This window comes from Ovis canadensis, chromosome 25, assembly GCF_042477335.2.
Source record: "Ovis canadensis isolate MfBH-ARS-UI-01 breed Bighorn chromosome 25, ARS-UI_OviCan_v2, whole genome shotgun sequence".
Lineage (NCBI taxonomy): Eukaryota > Metazoa > Chordata > Mammalia > Artiodactyla > Bovidae > Ovis > Ovis canadensis.
Window position 1 is genome coordinate 60079387 of NC_091269.1, and position 15572 is coordinate 60094958.

Here is a 15572-nt window from a genome sequence, read left to right on the forward strand (position 1 = left end):
ATTTTTAGTGAGCCTTTTAAAACCAAAAGAAAAATTATTGACCACTGGAGGCAGTCAGCGCAGTACTGGTAGCTCCATCTGCAACTCTGTCTGCAACTGATTCGCTGTTCTGTTCCTCAGCACAGGTGCAGCAGTGACCAGTGGCTCTCAGCGTCCGTCATCATCGTCGTCTGCCAATGATGTGTCCTCAATGTCAACAGATCCGACCTTGGCCTCGGATACAGACAGCAGTCTAGAAGCGTCGGCTGGGCCTCTGGGCTGCTGTAGATGACTACTTGGGCCTTGGGGGGTGGGAGGGATGGGGAGTTGTTTAGTCATTGATAGAACTACTTTGAAAACAATTCAGTGGTCTTATTTTTGAGTGATTTTTCAAAAATGTAGAATTCATTTTGTAGTAAAGTAGTTTATTTTTTTTAATTTCAAGTGATGTAATTTAAAATTTAAGTTGTGTTTTAAAACAGCAACAGAACTGTGTATTTTTGCTGTAATTAACTGTATAATGTAAACCTAATTATTTTATCATGGTTTAAAATTTTTGCATATTTGCTTTATCTTATGCTGCTGATTTTTTTTTTTTACTGAATTTGTAAGATTTTGTTTATCAAAGCAACTATTATGTGGTGACTTGCCTATATCATGAATTATTTAAGATTTTATAGTTTTTTTTATTAGAATTTATTTCAAATGTTTTGTTCATGATGCTATCCTTTAGGGTTATGTGCTTATCAATGAAATAACCCCAGAGGAGTGAGGGAAAATAACCTGTAGCCAGTTATATTCAGGAATAACTACTGTAAATGATGAACGTGTTTTTTAAAAAAAAAAAAAAAAACCTCCAATATTTGCTACTTGCCAATTCTAATTTAGTTACATACAACTGATAGGTAATCCTATGTGAATTTTGGCAAAAGCCCCATCATCTGAATGGCAGAATAACTCAGAGCATGTCTTTGAAAGTGTTGGGCATCTACCACCATCTTCCTATCCCCGTATCCCACCCACCAACAGTACAGTAAGAGAATATGGTGTTTCCTGCAAATTTGTGGCATGCTCAAAGCTTATGATCACATAAAGTCAAGAGGATACTTCATGAATAATACATTTCAACGCAAATAAACAGATGGTTCACCTGTACTAGCTGTGAGCCTGTTTTTGTATACACTGAGTTAATCTACTCAGGCTGTAGGTCCTAGCAATGATCTAGAGTCTGGTCTTTCTCTTTCCTACAGCCTCGGGCCCTTGGACCTATTCAGTCTCCTGTTCGAGTGTCAGTCAGTTGAGCACCAGTTCTCAGGGTGTTTCTGGCCATTTGATTCTACCTGTGGCGTAATCATATTTATACTAGCTGTTGGGAGGTTCCAAAGCCTACTTAGATTTCTGTAGGTGATGTATAAAATGAGCAATATACCGTTCATCTGAAAATAGTAGCACACAGCCATATATAGGATATCATTTTCTAAGGACTGTTTCTTCATATTGAGCAGAGCAGGCATAAGTGGTAGTTATTTAGTCTGAGTCTTTCATTTTTTTTAATACCTAATTTTCAATAAAACACACGATGTGGATGTTGAATAGTGTAAGAATGGTGCTGCTCCTGACAGTTGTATGTTAATTGTTTACATTTTATATCTGCAAAATTATTTCTCTATAACAGAATTTTTCTTAAGTAAAATGTCATTGAAGTCTCATTATCTCTGAAATATGTTGTCTGTAATGCCCCAGGCACTTTTTATTATTTTTGGAACAAGAGGGATTTCTTGTAATGAACTGGGAAATGCATACTTAAATAAGCAAAAAGTTCTAGGCAGAATGCCCAATGGAATTAATGACCAGCAGGAGTAGGAACTGGTGCGATTCAACGTGTGGCATATGAACGTCCACTTGGCACGGTATTCATGTATTCAGTGCAAAATTCCTTTTGAATAAGGTATTTTAGGTCATTGTTAATGTGCAATATATAGGATCAAAATACATTAACAGCCATTTTATATGTTTTAAAATAGTAAGATTGTTTTTGATTGTTTAAGCCATGATTTCCAGCCTCTTTCGAAGTGGCAGTCTTTTTATTCCTTTTCTACTCATATGACAGGGTGCATTAATTTTATTAGGCAAAATAAAGTTTTGAGACTATGACACCTCTTGAATTGTAGAAACAGGATTGGATTTGCAGTTTCAGGAGAATTTGAGCACGAATGTGCTGAGGTTTTATTAGCTTGACAGTTACCTAGCTTTATTTCTATAGAATAGATTATTTCACTGTTGCACTTTAACAACTGACATGCTCCCAGAAGATTCCCTTCATTTTCTGCTTCCTTGCTGATGAGCCATCTCTTGGCTCAGGTGTTGGTTAAGCAAGGAAAACCAGGTGTTTTAACAGTATCATTTGTTGTAAATGCCAGCTCCACTTGCCACCCAGCATGTTTCAGTTGATTGAGAGAAAACAAAACTCTTAATAGTCATGTAGACTTAAGATACATCCTAAAAACAAAGTCTGTAAGTGTTGTGTGCCCTGGGTTTTTAAAATGCAGTATCTCAATACAACTTTCCCTCTTCTCTAACTGTGTCAAATAAGCTAAAGATGGGCTAGTTCTTTTTAGTTTTAGAAGTTTTTGAAACTTTAAAACATCTTAAACACCTTTTAAATAAGTGGAAATAAGATTTCTGTCAAGCAGTATTTACGTAAAACCACCTTGCTTATCTTATAACTTTGGGTTTTCAACTTTATATACTTAATATACCCATGGTCTTACTGTCAGAAAATTATTTAGACCAAGATTTATTATTCAGCGTTATAGGTTAGGAAAGTAATTCTGTCTGTGTATTTCTTCCTGGTTACTACTCTGTGACCCTCTAATATAAACTGACCATTTGTTAAATGATTGTATTGTTGGGATTGCTGAATTATAACAGGCAAAAATAGAGCATCTCAGCGCTTTCGTACTGTTTGCTACAGTTCTCATTTTGTTATACACCCTCAGCCGCTGATTGTTCCCGGTATGCATGCCCTATGTTGGTAAAGGCACAGTGTATTCACACCAGACTTCCTAAGAGAAATGCCAGCCTCTTAAGTGAGAAGGCTGTCACACAACCCCCTTAACAATAGCAAGAAGCTTGATTGCATGTAAAACAGCAGACTTTCCCATAAGCCCTTTTGTTATTTTTTTCCATGCTGATCCTGTTGTGTTGTCTAAAAAGGTGAAGGTGAAGAGGATGTGGATATCTGATAGTGCAATCAGCAGCAGGCGAATGAAGCCATTTGGGGTTACAGATAAGACTTGGTAGACACTATCGGCCAGTATGTGCTACACTGTGAGGATGTAACTACTCACTGTTGCCTAGACATAAGCCTGTACAACATGTTGAGGTAAAAGCATAGTCTATTTTCAAGAATACTGTTGTAGTTTGTTTGTGAGTGTTGTTCATTAGTCACACACTAGCTGTAGAGTGAATGCATGACGCCCCGTGACCCCAGGAAACTTGCCAGTAGGAAAACCAGACACCACTGTCCTGTCATTAGCAGCCCTTAAGTGTTGCCTCTGGACCCGTTACATTTTAGTATACTTGTGTTTCTACTGATCTCTCTTAGGTTTTTCCTGAATCAGAGGAAACTAATTTTTCCTGAATAGCATGAAAGATGAAGGGGTAAAGGGCATTGAAGCAGAAATGTATAGTTTGGGGTATGATTAAAAAACTGGTAAGGAAAAAAACGTCCTAATTAGTTTCAAACTAACTTGCTCTTAGTTAAGTGCTCTTAAGGAGAGTCTAGTAAGAGTAACACTTTCTGGCCATTTCCGATTTAGATTCTCTTCATTACTGGAACTTCTGAGAAATATTACCTGTGGGTTAGTTTTGCACAATGTTCTATTCTCACAGTAACTTACAAATTAAACTAGGTTTTTATTGAACTACCTCACACTAATTTTCTATGCTTTCCCACGTAAGCAGTTGCCCTTACTGTTAGATCTTCACTGAGTGTGAATTATGTGTGTTAAGTACTTTATAGCCAGTGTTAACACTATACCAGTAAGTATGTAAAATATATACCTTGCATCAGTAAGAGAGACTCACCTGTAAAATCTTTCACTATGTATCTTAGAAAATTGTGTTAGATGTGCTCGTTGGACGTTATTACTGTCTCTTTTTGTAAGTAGAAACCTGCTCGTGATATCAGTCCATTCTTTACATTTTACAAAAGGAATAAATCTTAGTAAATTTTACGAAGAAATAAATTACTTTTGTAGGCCCGATATTTGGTATATTTTTGAGAAGCTCTTAATCTTTTAGCCGAATGATGAAGTTAAAACTGAACTAGCTGTCTACCTGGACTGTGACATCTATTTTCTCATAGTTTATCCTGTTCAACAGGTTCTGAAACCTGAAACCTAAGTATGATAATCGACATTTGCTTTTCTCCCTGTATGATGCCATTCCTTTTCATTCCGCTCCCTTCCCTGTGTTCCAATCCCTCTCCTCTCCCCTCCTCTAGACAAAACAGAATGGGGCGCTTTGTAGGGAATGCTGAGATAATTATTGTGGTTTTTAATCCTTCATGCCCTAGTCATTAAACATGCACCACTGGAATGTAAACAATGTTATCTTAGTATGTTAATTGGTTATAATATTTTAAATAAAAAAGAAAAAAGTGATATGAAAATTATGAAATTAAGAGTTTTTCATTGAAAACAAAATACAAATTTTTGGTAAAAAGTTTTTCTGAGCAGGTATCAGATTTCCTATGGATTTGGGATTAAAGGGATACTAGGGCAAGTCTCTTAGATTTGGATTTTATATAAATTGTGAAAAGGCTAAACTGTCACCCTGGTTTTCTGGTGTTTGAACTTGCTAGAGAAACATTATCTTAAGAAAGGAATTTGCTTCAATGCCCTTAACCTAGTTCTAGTAGCCATGTGAGATAGCAGTCACATGGACCGCAGACCACTTGGCAAGAAGTATTTTAAAAGGATCTGTTTCAAAGCCACCCAGGGATTTCAGCTCAGTGCATTTCCAGCTTTGCCATGCAGGTGTTCTCTTTGCCTGTACTAGGCAGGCTAGCAGGCTCACTGATTGCATATGTCCAGTCTGTTGACTCTCATCTATCTTGCTCGACTCTTGCTCCAGATAACCGTCATATCCACAAGCTCACACCCCTCCTCACCTGAATTCATGCTCGCCTGGTTCTGAGGAAAGGACAGGCAAGGCCCAAGTATCCACCTGACCACTACTGCTCCATCAGCTGATGCGGTTGCCAGCCTGACGCTCTCTGTCTCATCACAGTCATTGGTGAGACCGCCGGTGATAGACTGGACGGCAAGAGCGGACGACCGTGCTGAGTGCCGAGTTAATCTCCACTCGATCGTAACGCCCTAGTGACACCAGATAAAATGAAGTGGTTCTTGTTAATTGCGGCGTTACATTTATTTTAGTACTGCTCCTTAAAAGATCCATTGACTCTGTCATTGAAAATTGATCTGTAGTGATTTTGTGGATTGAGGTTTTTTTTTTCTTAGCTTTTATAGCAGTACGTCTTTGGACTTCATTTGAAACTAAAAGATAACTTCAAATATGTTCTGTGAAGTTAGACTTCTGTCTGACATAATTCATTCACCATATCCTGTTGTCTCTCTCTCTGCTTCCGTGCTTGGTAACATATTTCATTTAACTCCATCTGTGTGTGCAAATATGTCTGAGACCCTGTGTTGGAAGCTGGGCATGAGAGGTCTAAAAATGATGACACTCGAGCCTAGTAAGCCTGATCGAAATAAGTTTTGAATGGAGGAGCGAAGGTCATGCTGAAGGAACACAGGGAAGGACTGATTAGAGGGAATGAGGGTTTTTGCAGAAGAAGCATTTTTTCAAGGAAAGTTTGGAGAAGAGGGCATTCCCACGTAAAGGGAATGAGAAGGGAAGAATGGCCTAGTGGGGTATGACTGTAAGGAGAGAATGATGGGAGGTAAGACTGAAAAGTTGATCAGAAGTGAAACATTTTGAAGAGCTTGTCATCATTTTAAAGGCGGTAGGAACTGCTAGTTTGTGAATGGAGTTAATATGAACAGGCTTAGAATAACTGACAGTGGGCGCGGATCTGATAAGAGTGGAGGCGTGGGAATTGTGAAGCCAGAGATTGAGAACTGAGGTCCTCTGCGCATATTGAGAATGGAAAATTGGGGATTTAGATTACACCACATAAGTGAAGTTGGCAAGATTAGCATTTGGGGCTCATTGGTCAGCACACAAGAGGTTGTTTGGGGAGAGTACCTTGGGTGTATTTTACAGATTGTACATCACAGCTCATGACGGAACACACTTCAGGTATGGCATCAGCTTGTCATTTAGTGTTCCAGGAGTGGAAGGAAAGGAAAGATTGCCACCTACTTGCCTGCCAGCCTCTGTCCGCACAGTCTGTTCCCTGATGGAGTCTGTGTCATGCGCCTGCGTGGCCTGCGCCCCATTTTCATTAGTGTCCTTTTGTAGACAGAGGGAAAAGAGAGGGGTTCCTGCTGGATGTAACGTAAATAAGACTTGGAGTTGCCTGAACAGGTAGGGGCATAGTTCTGATTGCTGAGGATCGAGTGAGTGGTAAAGCAGCAGTAAAAAGTACTTTCGAAAAGTTGGCAGGAAATACAAAGAATTATGACAGTGTCTTGAGAGACAAAGGGTAAACTGAGGGGTCAGAACAAGTTGAAAGGGAGAATTCAGAGGCACCTGTGCCTTGATGAGACACAGTCCTGGAGAGGGTGGGATCCACTGAGTCTTAGGGGTCCAGACTAGCCTGACCTCCAGATGGAGAGTTTGGTAATCTTGGGACAAATCTCAGCTTTGCCAAGCCCGGGGCTGCGTCGTCTGTTGCAGGATGGGAGATAAGTCTTTCCCAGGGCTGCGGAAATGATAGACTGTGTGTACTTCTGTCAGGATAATCCATGTAAAGCAAATATAATTGTTGACTTTAGCCGCGGAAAGGAATAGAAACGGTTTAAGATAATGGGCAAATATTGAAGCGAGAGGGAGGAATTTTGTGTGGTCTCCCATTTGAGAGCTTAAATACATGCTGACCCCCAGGCCATCCTATTCATCCCCAGTAGTCTCAATCTTCATGTGGTTGGTAAGAATAATTCTCACGTGAGAGAAATGCCTCAACATCAGTATTGACTGAGGATTTTTGTTTGTTTGTTTGTTTTTACTTTCTGAAAAGTAGGACTGCTAAACATTGTTTTGATTCTTTTGCTGTTTTTTATGTATCATTCCTGCCATTCAGTTCATTCCAACTGAACCTCCTCCGTGACACATACTTCACATCTTTGTGCGCGTTACTCCCGCCACTGGTTCATTTGAAATCTTCGTGGCTGAAGGCCCGATCCGATTGTTCCTCCTCTGATAAAGCTTCTCTGCAAGGACTTACTCTTTCTTGTCCCTGTTGCATGTTCCCTTGCTGTGTTCATTTGTTCACGCACTCACGGTTCTGTCCTGTGAGGCAGCAGTGTGCTTTATGTCTCTCCTGTTCTGCGAGGCCATCCTGTGTGTTTATCTTCGCTGGTGCTTCACCCAGAATCCCTTGAATGGAGGAGCCTGTTCACAATGATTGGGAAGTAGGCATTCAATAAATGTTGGTCTGGATAAGTTATTGACAGAGGACCTAGCTTCTGTACTGTGTCTGTCCCCTGAAATTCAGTATTCAGTCCTTTCAAGATCTGCCATAAGGAAGCTGCACGTAGCTCTGTGACACTGCTATAGTAGCGTGAGCATGTGCTCTGACGGTAGACACCTGAAGTTGGATCCGGGCTTCACACTGGTTGCCTCACCTCCAGCAAGTTGCGTAAACTCTCTATGGCTCTGTTTTCTCAGAAGGAGTCAGAGGGAGAAGGTGGTTCTGATGCGGTCCCTCCATTCATTATCAGCTGCCTTGAAGAACGAAGTACCAAATCTCCACCGGGAGCAGTAACGAATGGGAAGCAGGATGCAGCAAAGAACGCGGCAGGTCATGCTCCGGGGGGAGGTAGCGGGACGCCACTGGAGGAGGCCAGGAAGGGCTGGGGGAGGGAGGAGGCACAGACCAGGCCGCCGAAGGGGGCACCACGCCCCCACGCTGCCCAAGTTCCTGCCAGGACTCGATTCCCAAAGTTAGTTGCACAGAACACTAGTTCTGTGTTGAATGAGTAGCAGTATTCATGGAGAGCTTACTCTGTGCTGGGCATTAAGTGCTGTGACTGTATGAGCTCAGAGTTTTTATAACAACTTTATGAGGTAAGAACTGTTACTCTCCCCTCTTAGGTGATCACACTGAGGCACAGGGACGCTGAGCAAGTTGCTCAGAGCTGCACAACCGTGTGGCAGGGCCAGGATCTGAGTCTGGATAGCCTGCCTCCCGTTTTCACTCTGTGACCGCTGTGCGCCACTGCCTAAGAAGTCTTATGTGAATAAAGGGTCTCGTGCTCAGATAAATTTGGGGGCTGCTAGTTAAAGGTAAGCATGTTTGTCATTTTTCGAGGCTTCTCAGACTCCGCTGTGCATCTCCAGAAACCTGCCTCAACCGTGGCCCTGTCTCCCTGCCTCTTCTCTTTGCACCAGCCCTCCCACTTGTCCTGGTCTTGTTCCTCTTTTTCAGACTCGCCTCTCCTCGTCGTGGCACGCTCTTCTCTCCCTCACCAGTCTTTCCCTCTGCTGGGTCACTCTGGGCAGCACACGTGTGCTCTAGTAACCGCCTGGGAAAGCTCTCCTCTGCCCCTCCACTTCGCCACCCTGTCTCTGCTTCTCGTCACATCTGCGCTTCTGGAAAGACTGGCCTGGGCGTGGGGTCTTCTCTTCAGCTCCCATGCAGTCTTCCGTCGGTTCCTGCTAGCTTCTGGCCTGACACTGCGCTCCACTTGGCCTGGACCCCACCGATAGTTCCCTGACTAGTTTCCCTGCTGCTCCTCCCTCTGTGGGCAGATTTAGCCACTGTCCAAAATAGCAGGGGCCAAAATAGCCTGCCTTGTTGAGTGCAAGCCAATTCATGTCCGTTTATTTAAAGCCCTTGAGTGCTTTCCAGTATCCCTTCAAATAAAAGTGACTCTTCTGTAAGCGACGGGTCTGCGGGGTCGGGTCCCTGCCTGGCTCTGGCCCCATCCACCTCCCGCCGTGCCAGCAGGGCACTGGTGCTCGTGTGGACTTCTGCCTGGACCTAATTGAGTCAGTGTCCCTTCCTGTCCTTCAGTCTTGGCTTCAGCACACGGTCAGTGTCTCGTCTGTCCGAGCTCCCAGCCAGGCAGCATGGCAGCTGCCCCACGCCACTGCTGCTGCCCCTCACGCGGTCCCTTTGTGATGGGACTAGGCAAGGGTCCTGGGAGAACCCTCCAGGGAGGTGGGGCCCTGCCCAGGACCGACGGGATGTTGCGACTGACCCCATTTATTGCCCACAGATTGGAGCCTGGTTACCTGGACTCTGTTCTAAGTCCTTTTACTGTGGGGAGTGAACCCAGTTCACACCTGGTCCATTATTCTACCAGCCAGGTAGACAAGGAGCACCTCTTCCACTGTTTCTGTCTTTGCCTGTGTCTCTTTCATATACACACATTCTTAAAATTGTATTCTAACATGGGGCACTTACCAGGCTTTTTAAAAGTAAGCCAACTCATTTTTTTTCAGTGTAAGAGTTAAAATTTACAGTTTTTTCTTTAGAGTAAAACACACATTATAAAACAATTTAAAAATTTTTAGAAGTAGTTTGAGAGCAGAACCCTACAGGTTTTTTTGTTTTTGTTTTTTTACCAATTTTCCACTATTGTATGTTTGATTCGTTGACAATTTGGCAATTTTTTCTCAGTAAGTTGTGGTTACTGAATCTTTCTAAAGCATTTATGTAGGTTTTCAAAAAATTGACTCCCTATCTTTTCACATTTATAATTCATTGATTTACTTATTATTATTATTTTCAAATTTAAGAATTTACTGTTAATCCCTTAATCTCTAAACTTTGATTACAGAGTTTAGTGGCAGGCTTCTAGAGGTCTTTGAAAGCTAAATTTTTTGTATATGTGGTTTTCTTCTTCAGTGGGTCTATAGCCTTCATCAGATTCTCAAATTTATTTTCTTAATTGAAGTATATAGTTGACTTACAGTGTTAATTACTGCTGTACAGCAGAGTGGTTTTTATATATATATATATATATATTTTATGTTCTTTTCCTTTATGGCTTCTCATAGGATATCGAATGTAGTTCTCTGTATTAGACACGGGAACGTTGTTGTTTATCTATCTTACGTGTAAAAGCCCACTTCTGCCACCTCCAGCCTCTCAGTCCATTGCCCCCCAGTCCCCTCCCTCAGCGACCCGTCTGTTCTGTGTCTGTGACTCTGTTTCATAGATGAGAGGCTCGCTTCTCATATTTTAGAGTCCACTAAGCGGGCATCACTAAGTGATACCATATGATCTTTGTCTTTCTGATTTCACTTAGTATGGTAATCTCTAGTTGCATCAGTGTATTTAATATTAAATGATGTCATTGCAGTAATAGGAATAACTCGAATCCCCAGGTTCGGGAGCAGGTTCTATGAATGTAACTGAACTGGGGAGAATGTGGTGGACGGGACAGGGTACTGGGCCAGAGCCCCTCAGTCTCAGTGTGATTTACAGGCGGAGGTCAGTCTGTTTTACAAACAAAATGGAGAGTGCTAATTAAATGGAAACTGGAGGACAGAATATCTACTGAGTACTGCCTAATTTTCAGAGAAAAACTGAATTGCAGGTCTTACGTTTTGCCAGCAGGTGGAGTGTGGCTCACAAGCTGGTTTGGGCCAAGCACTTGGCCAAAAGCTGAGCCTCTGCTACTACTGATGGCTGAGCGGACAGACAGCGTCCCCATCATCACGTGGGGTCCCTTTGGGCATTTCTGCTCCTTTCATAGCCTAGCAGCATTTTTTCTCTAGGTCAAAGTTAGCAGAACTGAGGACCATAAAATACACTGGTGTTCTCACCTCTCTCTTCCCGGCCTCAGTTTCTCCACTGAATAGGGAGCATGTGGTTAATTCCTGTGTTACTGAGTTGTGAGCAATCAGTCACTTCATACTGCTTTCTTTCTCCTTGAACAGGAGGAGAAGGGCAATACTTTACCCCCTGGGAAAGCTGGTCACCCACACTTCTAGGATAGTGATGGGCTTGGGAGCAGATGCAGGTAGTGCTGTCCACTGACCCCACCCCTCAGAGCTCCCCAAGAGAATCCTGGCTGCTGATGCTGCTGAGGGCCCTGGGCAGGCACCTCTCCTCTTGGCTGCTGAGGCCACCAGTGACCTGGCTGAGGGCCCGTCATCAGCCTCCTCATTACCGCGGGAGTTCCTAGTCAGCCTGGGCCTGTGGGCTTGCGCCTTGATGATGGAGAGCCAGCGCTTCTGGGAGCACCAGCCTCCTGGCATTTGGAGCACTGCTGTGATAGTTTATACCCGCCTCCAGGTAGAGGGGTAGCTGGCCTGAGTGATTTCTCCAGAGATGGCAGTCAGAAAGCGGGGCACTTTGGTGACCCCACTCCCCACAAAACCATTGCAGTTGGCTGCTGAGGATAGTGGAAGGTGACAGGGAGGGTGCTGTGAGCAGGGGCAAGTGAAGGGATGGCGCTAGCACTGCCTGCTCTCCAGACGCCAGTCCCCTCTGCTCAGAGGCGGCTGCTTTGCTGCCACTGAAGGTCCGTCCCGAGGAACTCTGGCCCAGGCCTGGGCTGAGTGTGGCGGCAGCCAGGGAAAGGCTTGAAGGAACTGCCCCCATGGAGCCTTGAGGATGAACCGGAGGTAAGCAGGCAGGGAAGGGAGAGGGATTGGTATCAGCTCAAGGGGAATCTGCAAAGAGGGTGGGCACAGCTGAGGGGTGGCCGTCACTTGCGCTCACCTCTCCATTATGGAGCCATACTGTCACCCTGCACATACCCAGGGGAGCAGAAGCAGGGAGCGCCGCACCCCTGCTGAGCCCTGACTCATGGGCTCTGGCTCTGCAGCAGAGCCGGGGCCTTGCAAAGGACAGCAGGTTACAGCAGAAGGCCGGAGAGAGATTCCCGACAGACACCAGCTGCAGATGCCCAGGTGGTGGGAGGGGGAGCAAGCAGTGAGGAAAACCATCCTGCCTTGAGCGCAGGAGGTGGAGCCGAGAGCACACAGATGTGCCTGTCCAGCGTCAGTGGCCATAACACTGGCTGCTCAGAGAGCTCTGACACCCACTGCCCAAGGCTCCTCCATGCCATCCCACCCGTGGGACACCTGGAGGACTTCCAACCCTGTGAGAAGCGGAAGAGGCCTCTCGGTACCCTGCCTCTGCACGACCATAAAGGAGTCAGGCACCCAGGCATCATGCTTTGAGAGCACATTTAATAAAGAGTGCAGAAAGGTCCCGGTGGGCTACTCAGATCCCAAGTGCCGTCTGTTCTGGCGGTCACGGGACTGCCGCTCTGATGCCTGCCACACCGTGCACGGTCGGAGCAGCCTCCAGATCCCGAGTGGGGCTCGGGCTCCTGAGGGGGTGTCAGGGCTGCTCTCCCCAGCCCGTGCCGGATCTGCTGGCACCGCTGAGGCCCAGGTCCAGCTGCAAAGGCTCCGGCTCCTCTCGAGGCTGTGGAGGGCCGGGAGGGCGAGCACGCAGCAGGGACGAACTCTGCTGGTCCCTTCACTTCAGCGCCCTGGCACCTTTCGCCCCAACAGTCAAGCTTCCCAGGGTTGAGAAAAACTCCTCCATCTCCCTCTGCAGCAGCTGATTCCTCTTTTCTGCGTCTTCCCGAGCCCGCTCCGAGTTCCGCAGCTTTATCTCCAGCATCGTGTACTTTTTCTTTTCTTGGTCTAGCTCCTCTTCTAGCCGTGACATTCGTTTCCTCAGGTTGGCACTACCTTCTTCGAGTCTTAAAAAATGAAAGAAGAAAGACACCGTTTTAGACTTGGGCTGAGGTTGGCAAGCGAGCTCCACTGTCGGCAGACACTTGATGGGGTAAAGTAGCTGTTCAGACCTGATACCCAAGGGGGAGGATGCTGTGGATTCAGACCCGGTGCCAGGCGAGGCTTCGCAGACTGCATATCCTCGCAAGACTCTGGGGCTTCACCCCGCAGAGATCCTCCTCTTGGCCTTTGGCACTCAAGGTCAGGGGCCCTCCCTGAGTTCTCACTCCAGTAGAAGACCACTTACCCTCCTGCCTGGCTACCTGGCATAGTGAGGGTTGGACTGCCCGCTGGCAGAGAACAGGACTGAACCCTGCGCCGAGAGGGAAGCTGGAACCTGTCCCCTTGTTTGCTCAAGAGCCACCGAGCTCCATCCAGACACAGCGACTCACAGGAGTCCCCACTCAGGCTGCCGCCTCACCTTCTACCCCCTCTCGGCCTTCACACCCCAGCCCATGCCACCCTCTGGTGAGCTTCTCCTGATCCTCCCCAGCATGTCAGACACTGCTCCTTTTTGCTACCACGGAGTACACCACAGGCCTTTCATCTTTTCAACCAGATGACGCACTCCTCTGAGGCCTCAGGGGCGGGCTGTGCCTGGCTCTGGGAACCGACCTGACTACAAGACGTAAACTGGGCAGGACACAGACTGAACCCTGAAAGTGCAGGGCTGACCTTCCACCCGTGCGCCGCAGCGACAATGGGCTACGGAGACCCGCAGCACTTCCCTGGCACAGGACGTGTGTGGAGCAAACACCCCTTCCACCCCCGCAAGGCCTAGGCCCTCACCCGCAACTACTGAAGACAAAGCATGGAGAAGCGCTAGAATCCGGAACAAGACAGGGAGGCCCACTCACAGTTTCTTTCATTCAATATAGTATTGAAAGTCCTAGACCCGTCAATCAGGCAAGAGGCATAAATAAAAGGTATTCAAATTGGGAGGGAAGAGGTGAAACTGTCATTATATGCAGATGACATACACTGTTTGTAGAGAACCCTAGACTCCACACGAAAACCAGCAGAACTGATAAATTCAGCAAGGTAGCAAGATGAAAGATCGCCGGAAAGAAATTGGTTGCATTTCTTTACACTGACATTGAAACAACCCCCTTTAAAACTGCATCAAAAGAACAAGAAACAGACAAAAAACTTAGGAATAAACCTCACCAAGGCAGTGAAAGACTTACATGCTGAGAACTACAAAACATTAATAACGGAAGTTGAATGGAAACATGACCCCATCTCTGGGCCTGGAAGAATGTTGTTAAAACAGCCATGCCACTCAAAACAATCTACGGGTGTAGTGCAATCCCTATCAAATTACCCATGACATTTTTCACAGGACAAATAAAATTTATATGGAGCTGTAAAAGATCCAGAATTGCCAAAGCAACCCTAAGGAAAAGGGACAAAGCAGGAAGCACAACACTCCCAGACTTGAGACAACACTACAAAGCTACAGTCATCAAGAGAGCGTGGTATTGGCGCAGAAACAGATACACGGATCAGTGGAACAGAATAGAGAGCCCAGAAGTAAGCCCACATGCCTACGGTCAACTAATCTTTGAAAAAGGAGGCAAGATATGCAAGGGGGAAAAGACAGTCTCTTCAGCAGGTGGTTTTGGGAAAGTTGGAAGCTGTGTGCCCATCAGTGAAGTTAGAACACACCTTCACACGATACAGAAAAATAAACTCAGGATGGCTAACGACCTGAATAGTAAGACATGACACCATAAACGCCCTAGAAGAGAACGCAGGCGGAACATTCTCTGACATTGTGCCTGTGTTTTCTTGGATCAGTCTCCCAAGGCAACAGAAATAAAAGCAAAAATAAACAAATGGAAGCTAATCAAACTCACAGCGAAGGAAACCACAAAATGAAAAGAGACTAGGGACCGGGAGACGATATTTGCAAATGATGTGACCAACAAAGGATTAATTTCCAAAACATACAAACAGCTCATTCGATAACAGAAAACCAAACAACTTAATTGAAAAATGGGCAGAAGACCTAAACAGACATTATCCAAAGATGGGGTGGAAAGTGAGAGTCACTCAGTCATCTCCAACTCTGTGACCCCACAGACTACACAGTCCCTGGAATTCTCCAGGCCAGAATATTGGAGTGGGTAGCCTTTCCCTTCTCCAGCAGATCTTCCTGACCCAGGAATCGAACCAGGGTCTCCTGCATTGAAGGCGGATTCTTTCCCAATTGAGCTATCAGGGAAGCCCAAAGATGAGGTAACAGATGGCCAGCAGGCACGTGAAAAGATGCTGATATCACTAATCCTTAGAGAAGTGCGAGTCAAAACTACAGTGAAGTGTCGCCTCACGTCAGTCAGAATGGCCACCGTCAAACAGTCTACGGATGGTAGATGCTGAAGAGGATGTGGAGGAAAGGGAGGCACTCACCACTGCTGGGAGCGTAAGCGGGTGCAGCCACTAAGGAGACCGCATGGGGGTTCCTCAAAACCAAAACCTGGAATTCCCCGGCTGTCCGGCGGTTAGGGGGCTTCTCAGCTGGCACAGGGGCAAAGAATTAGGAAGACGCAAGAGAGAGACGGCTCGATCCCTGGGTTGGGAAGATCCCCCTGGAGTACGAAATGGCAACCCACTCTAGTATTCTTGCCTGAAAACTTCTGTGGACAGAGGAGCCTGGCAGGTCACAGCCCATGGGGTCGCAAAGAGTTGGA

The 15572-nt window shown here is 45.6% G+C and overlaps 2 protein-coding genes and 1 long non-coding RNA gene across 20 annotated transcripts in view; 2 read left to right on the forward strand and 1 right to left on the reverse strand.

Annotated features, from left to right (window-relative positions):
* The window catches only part of MAPK8 (mitogen-activated protein kinase 8), a 98647-nt gene extending 93993 nt beyond the window's left edge, over positions 1 to 4654 (forward strand). For 3 of the 6 annotated variants that reach the window (XM_069572432.1, XM_069572433.1, XM_069572436.1), the window contains one exon: positions 126 to 4654. In XM_069572432.1, coding sequence (XP_069428533.1) covers positions 126 to 271 — 146 coding nt within the window. In that variant the 3' untranslated portion in view covers positions 272 to 4654. Of the gene's footprint in view, positions 1 to 120 lie in introns of all 6 variants that reach the window. The other 3 variants (XM_069572434.1, XM_069572435.1, XM_069572438.1) reach the window with 1 other exon arrangement.
* A 3185-nt stretch (positions 4655 to 7839) lies between these two features.
* LOC138430310 (uncharacterized) lies at positions 7840 to 9054 on the forward strand. The gene is made up of 2 exons (XR_011253099.1): positions 7840 to 7972; positions 8266 to 9054. It is a non-coding gene; the product is annotated as an uncharacterized lncRNA (long non-coding RNA).
* A 3247-nt stretch (positions 9055 to 12301) lies between these two features.
* The window catches only part of ARHGAP22 (Rho GTPase activating protein 22), a 181490-nt gene continuing 178219 nt past the window's right edge, over positions 12302 to 15572 (reverse strand). For all 13 annotated transcript variants that reach the window (XM_069572442.1, XM_069572439.1, XM_069572450.1 and 10 more), the window contains one exon: positions 12302 to 12845. In XM_069572442.1, coding sequence (XP_069428543.1) covers positions 12617 to 12845 — 229 coding nt within the window. In that variant the 3' untranslated portion in view covers positions 12302 to 12616. The remainder of the gene's footprint in view (positions 12846 to 15572) is intronic.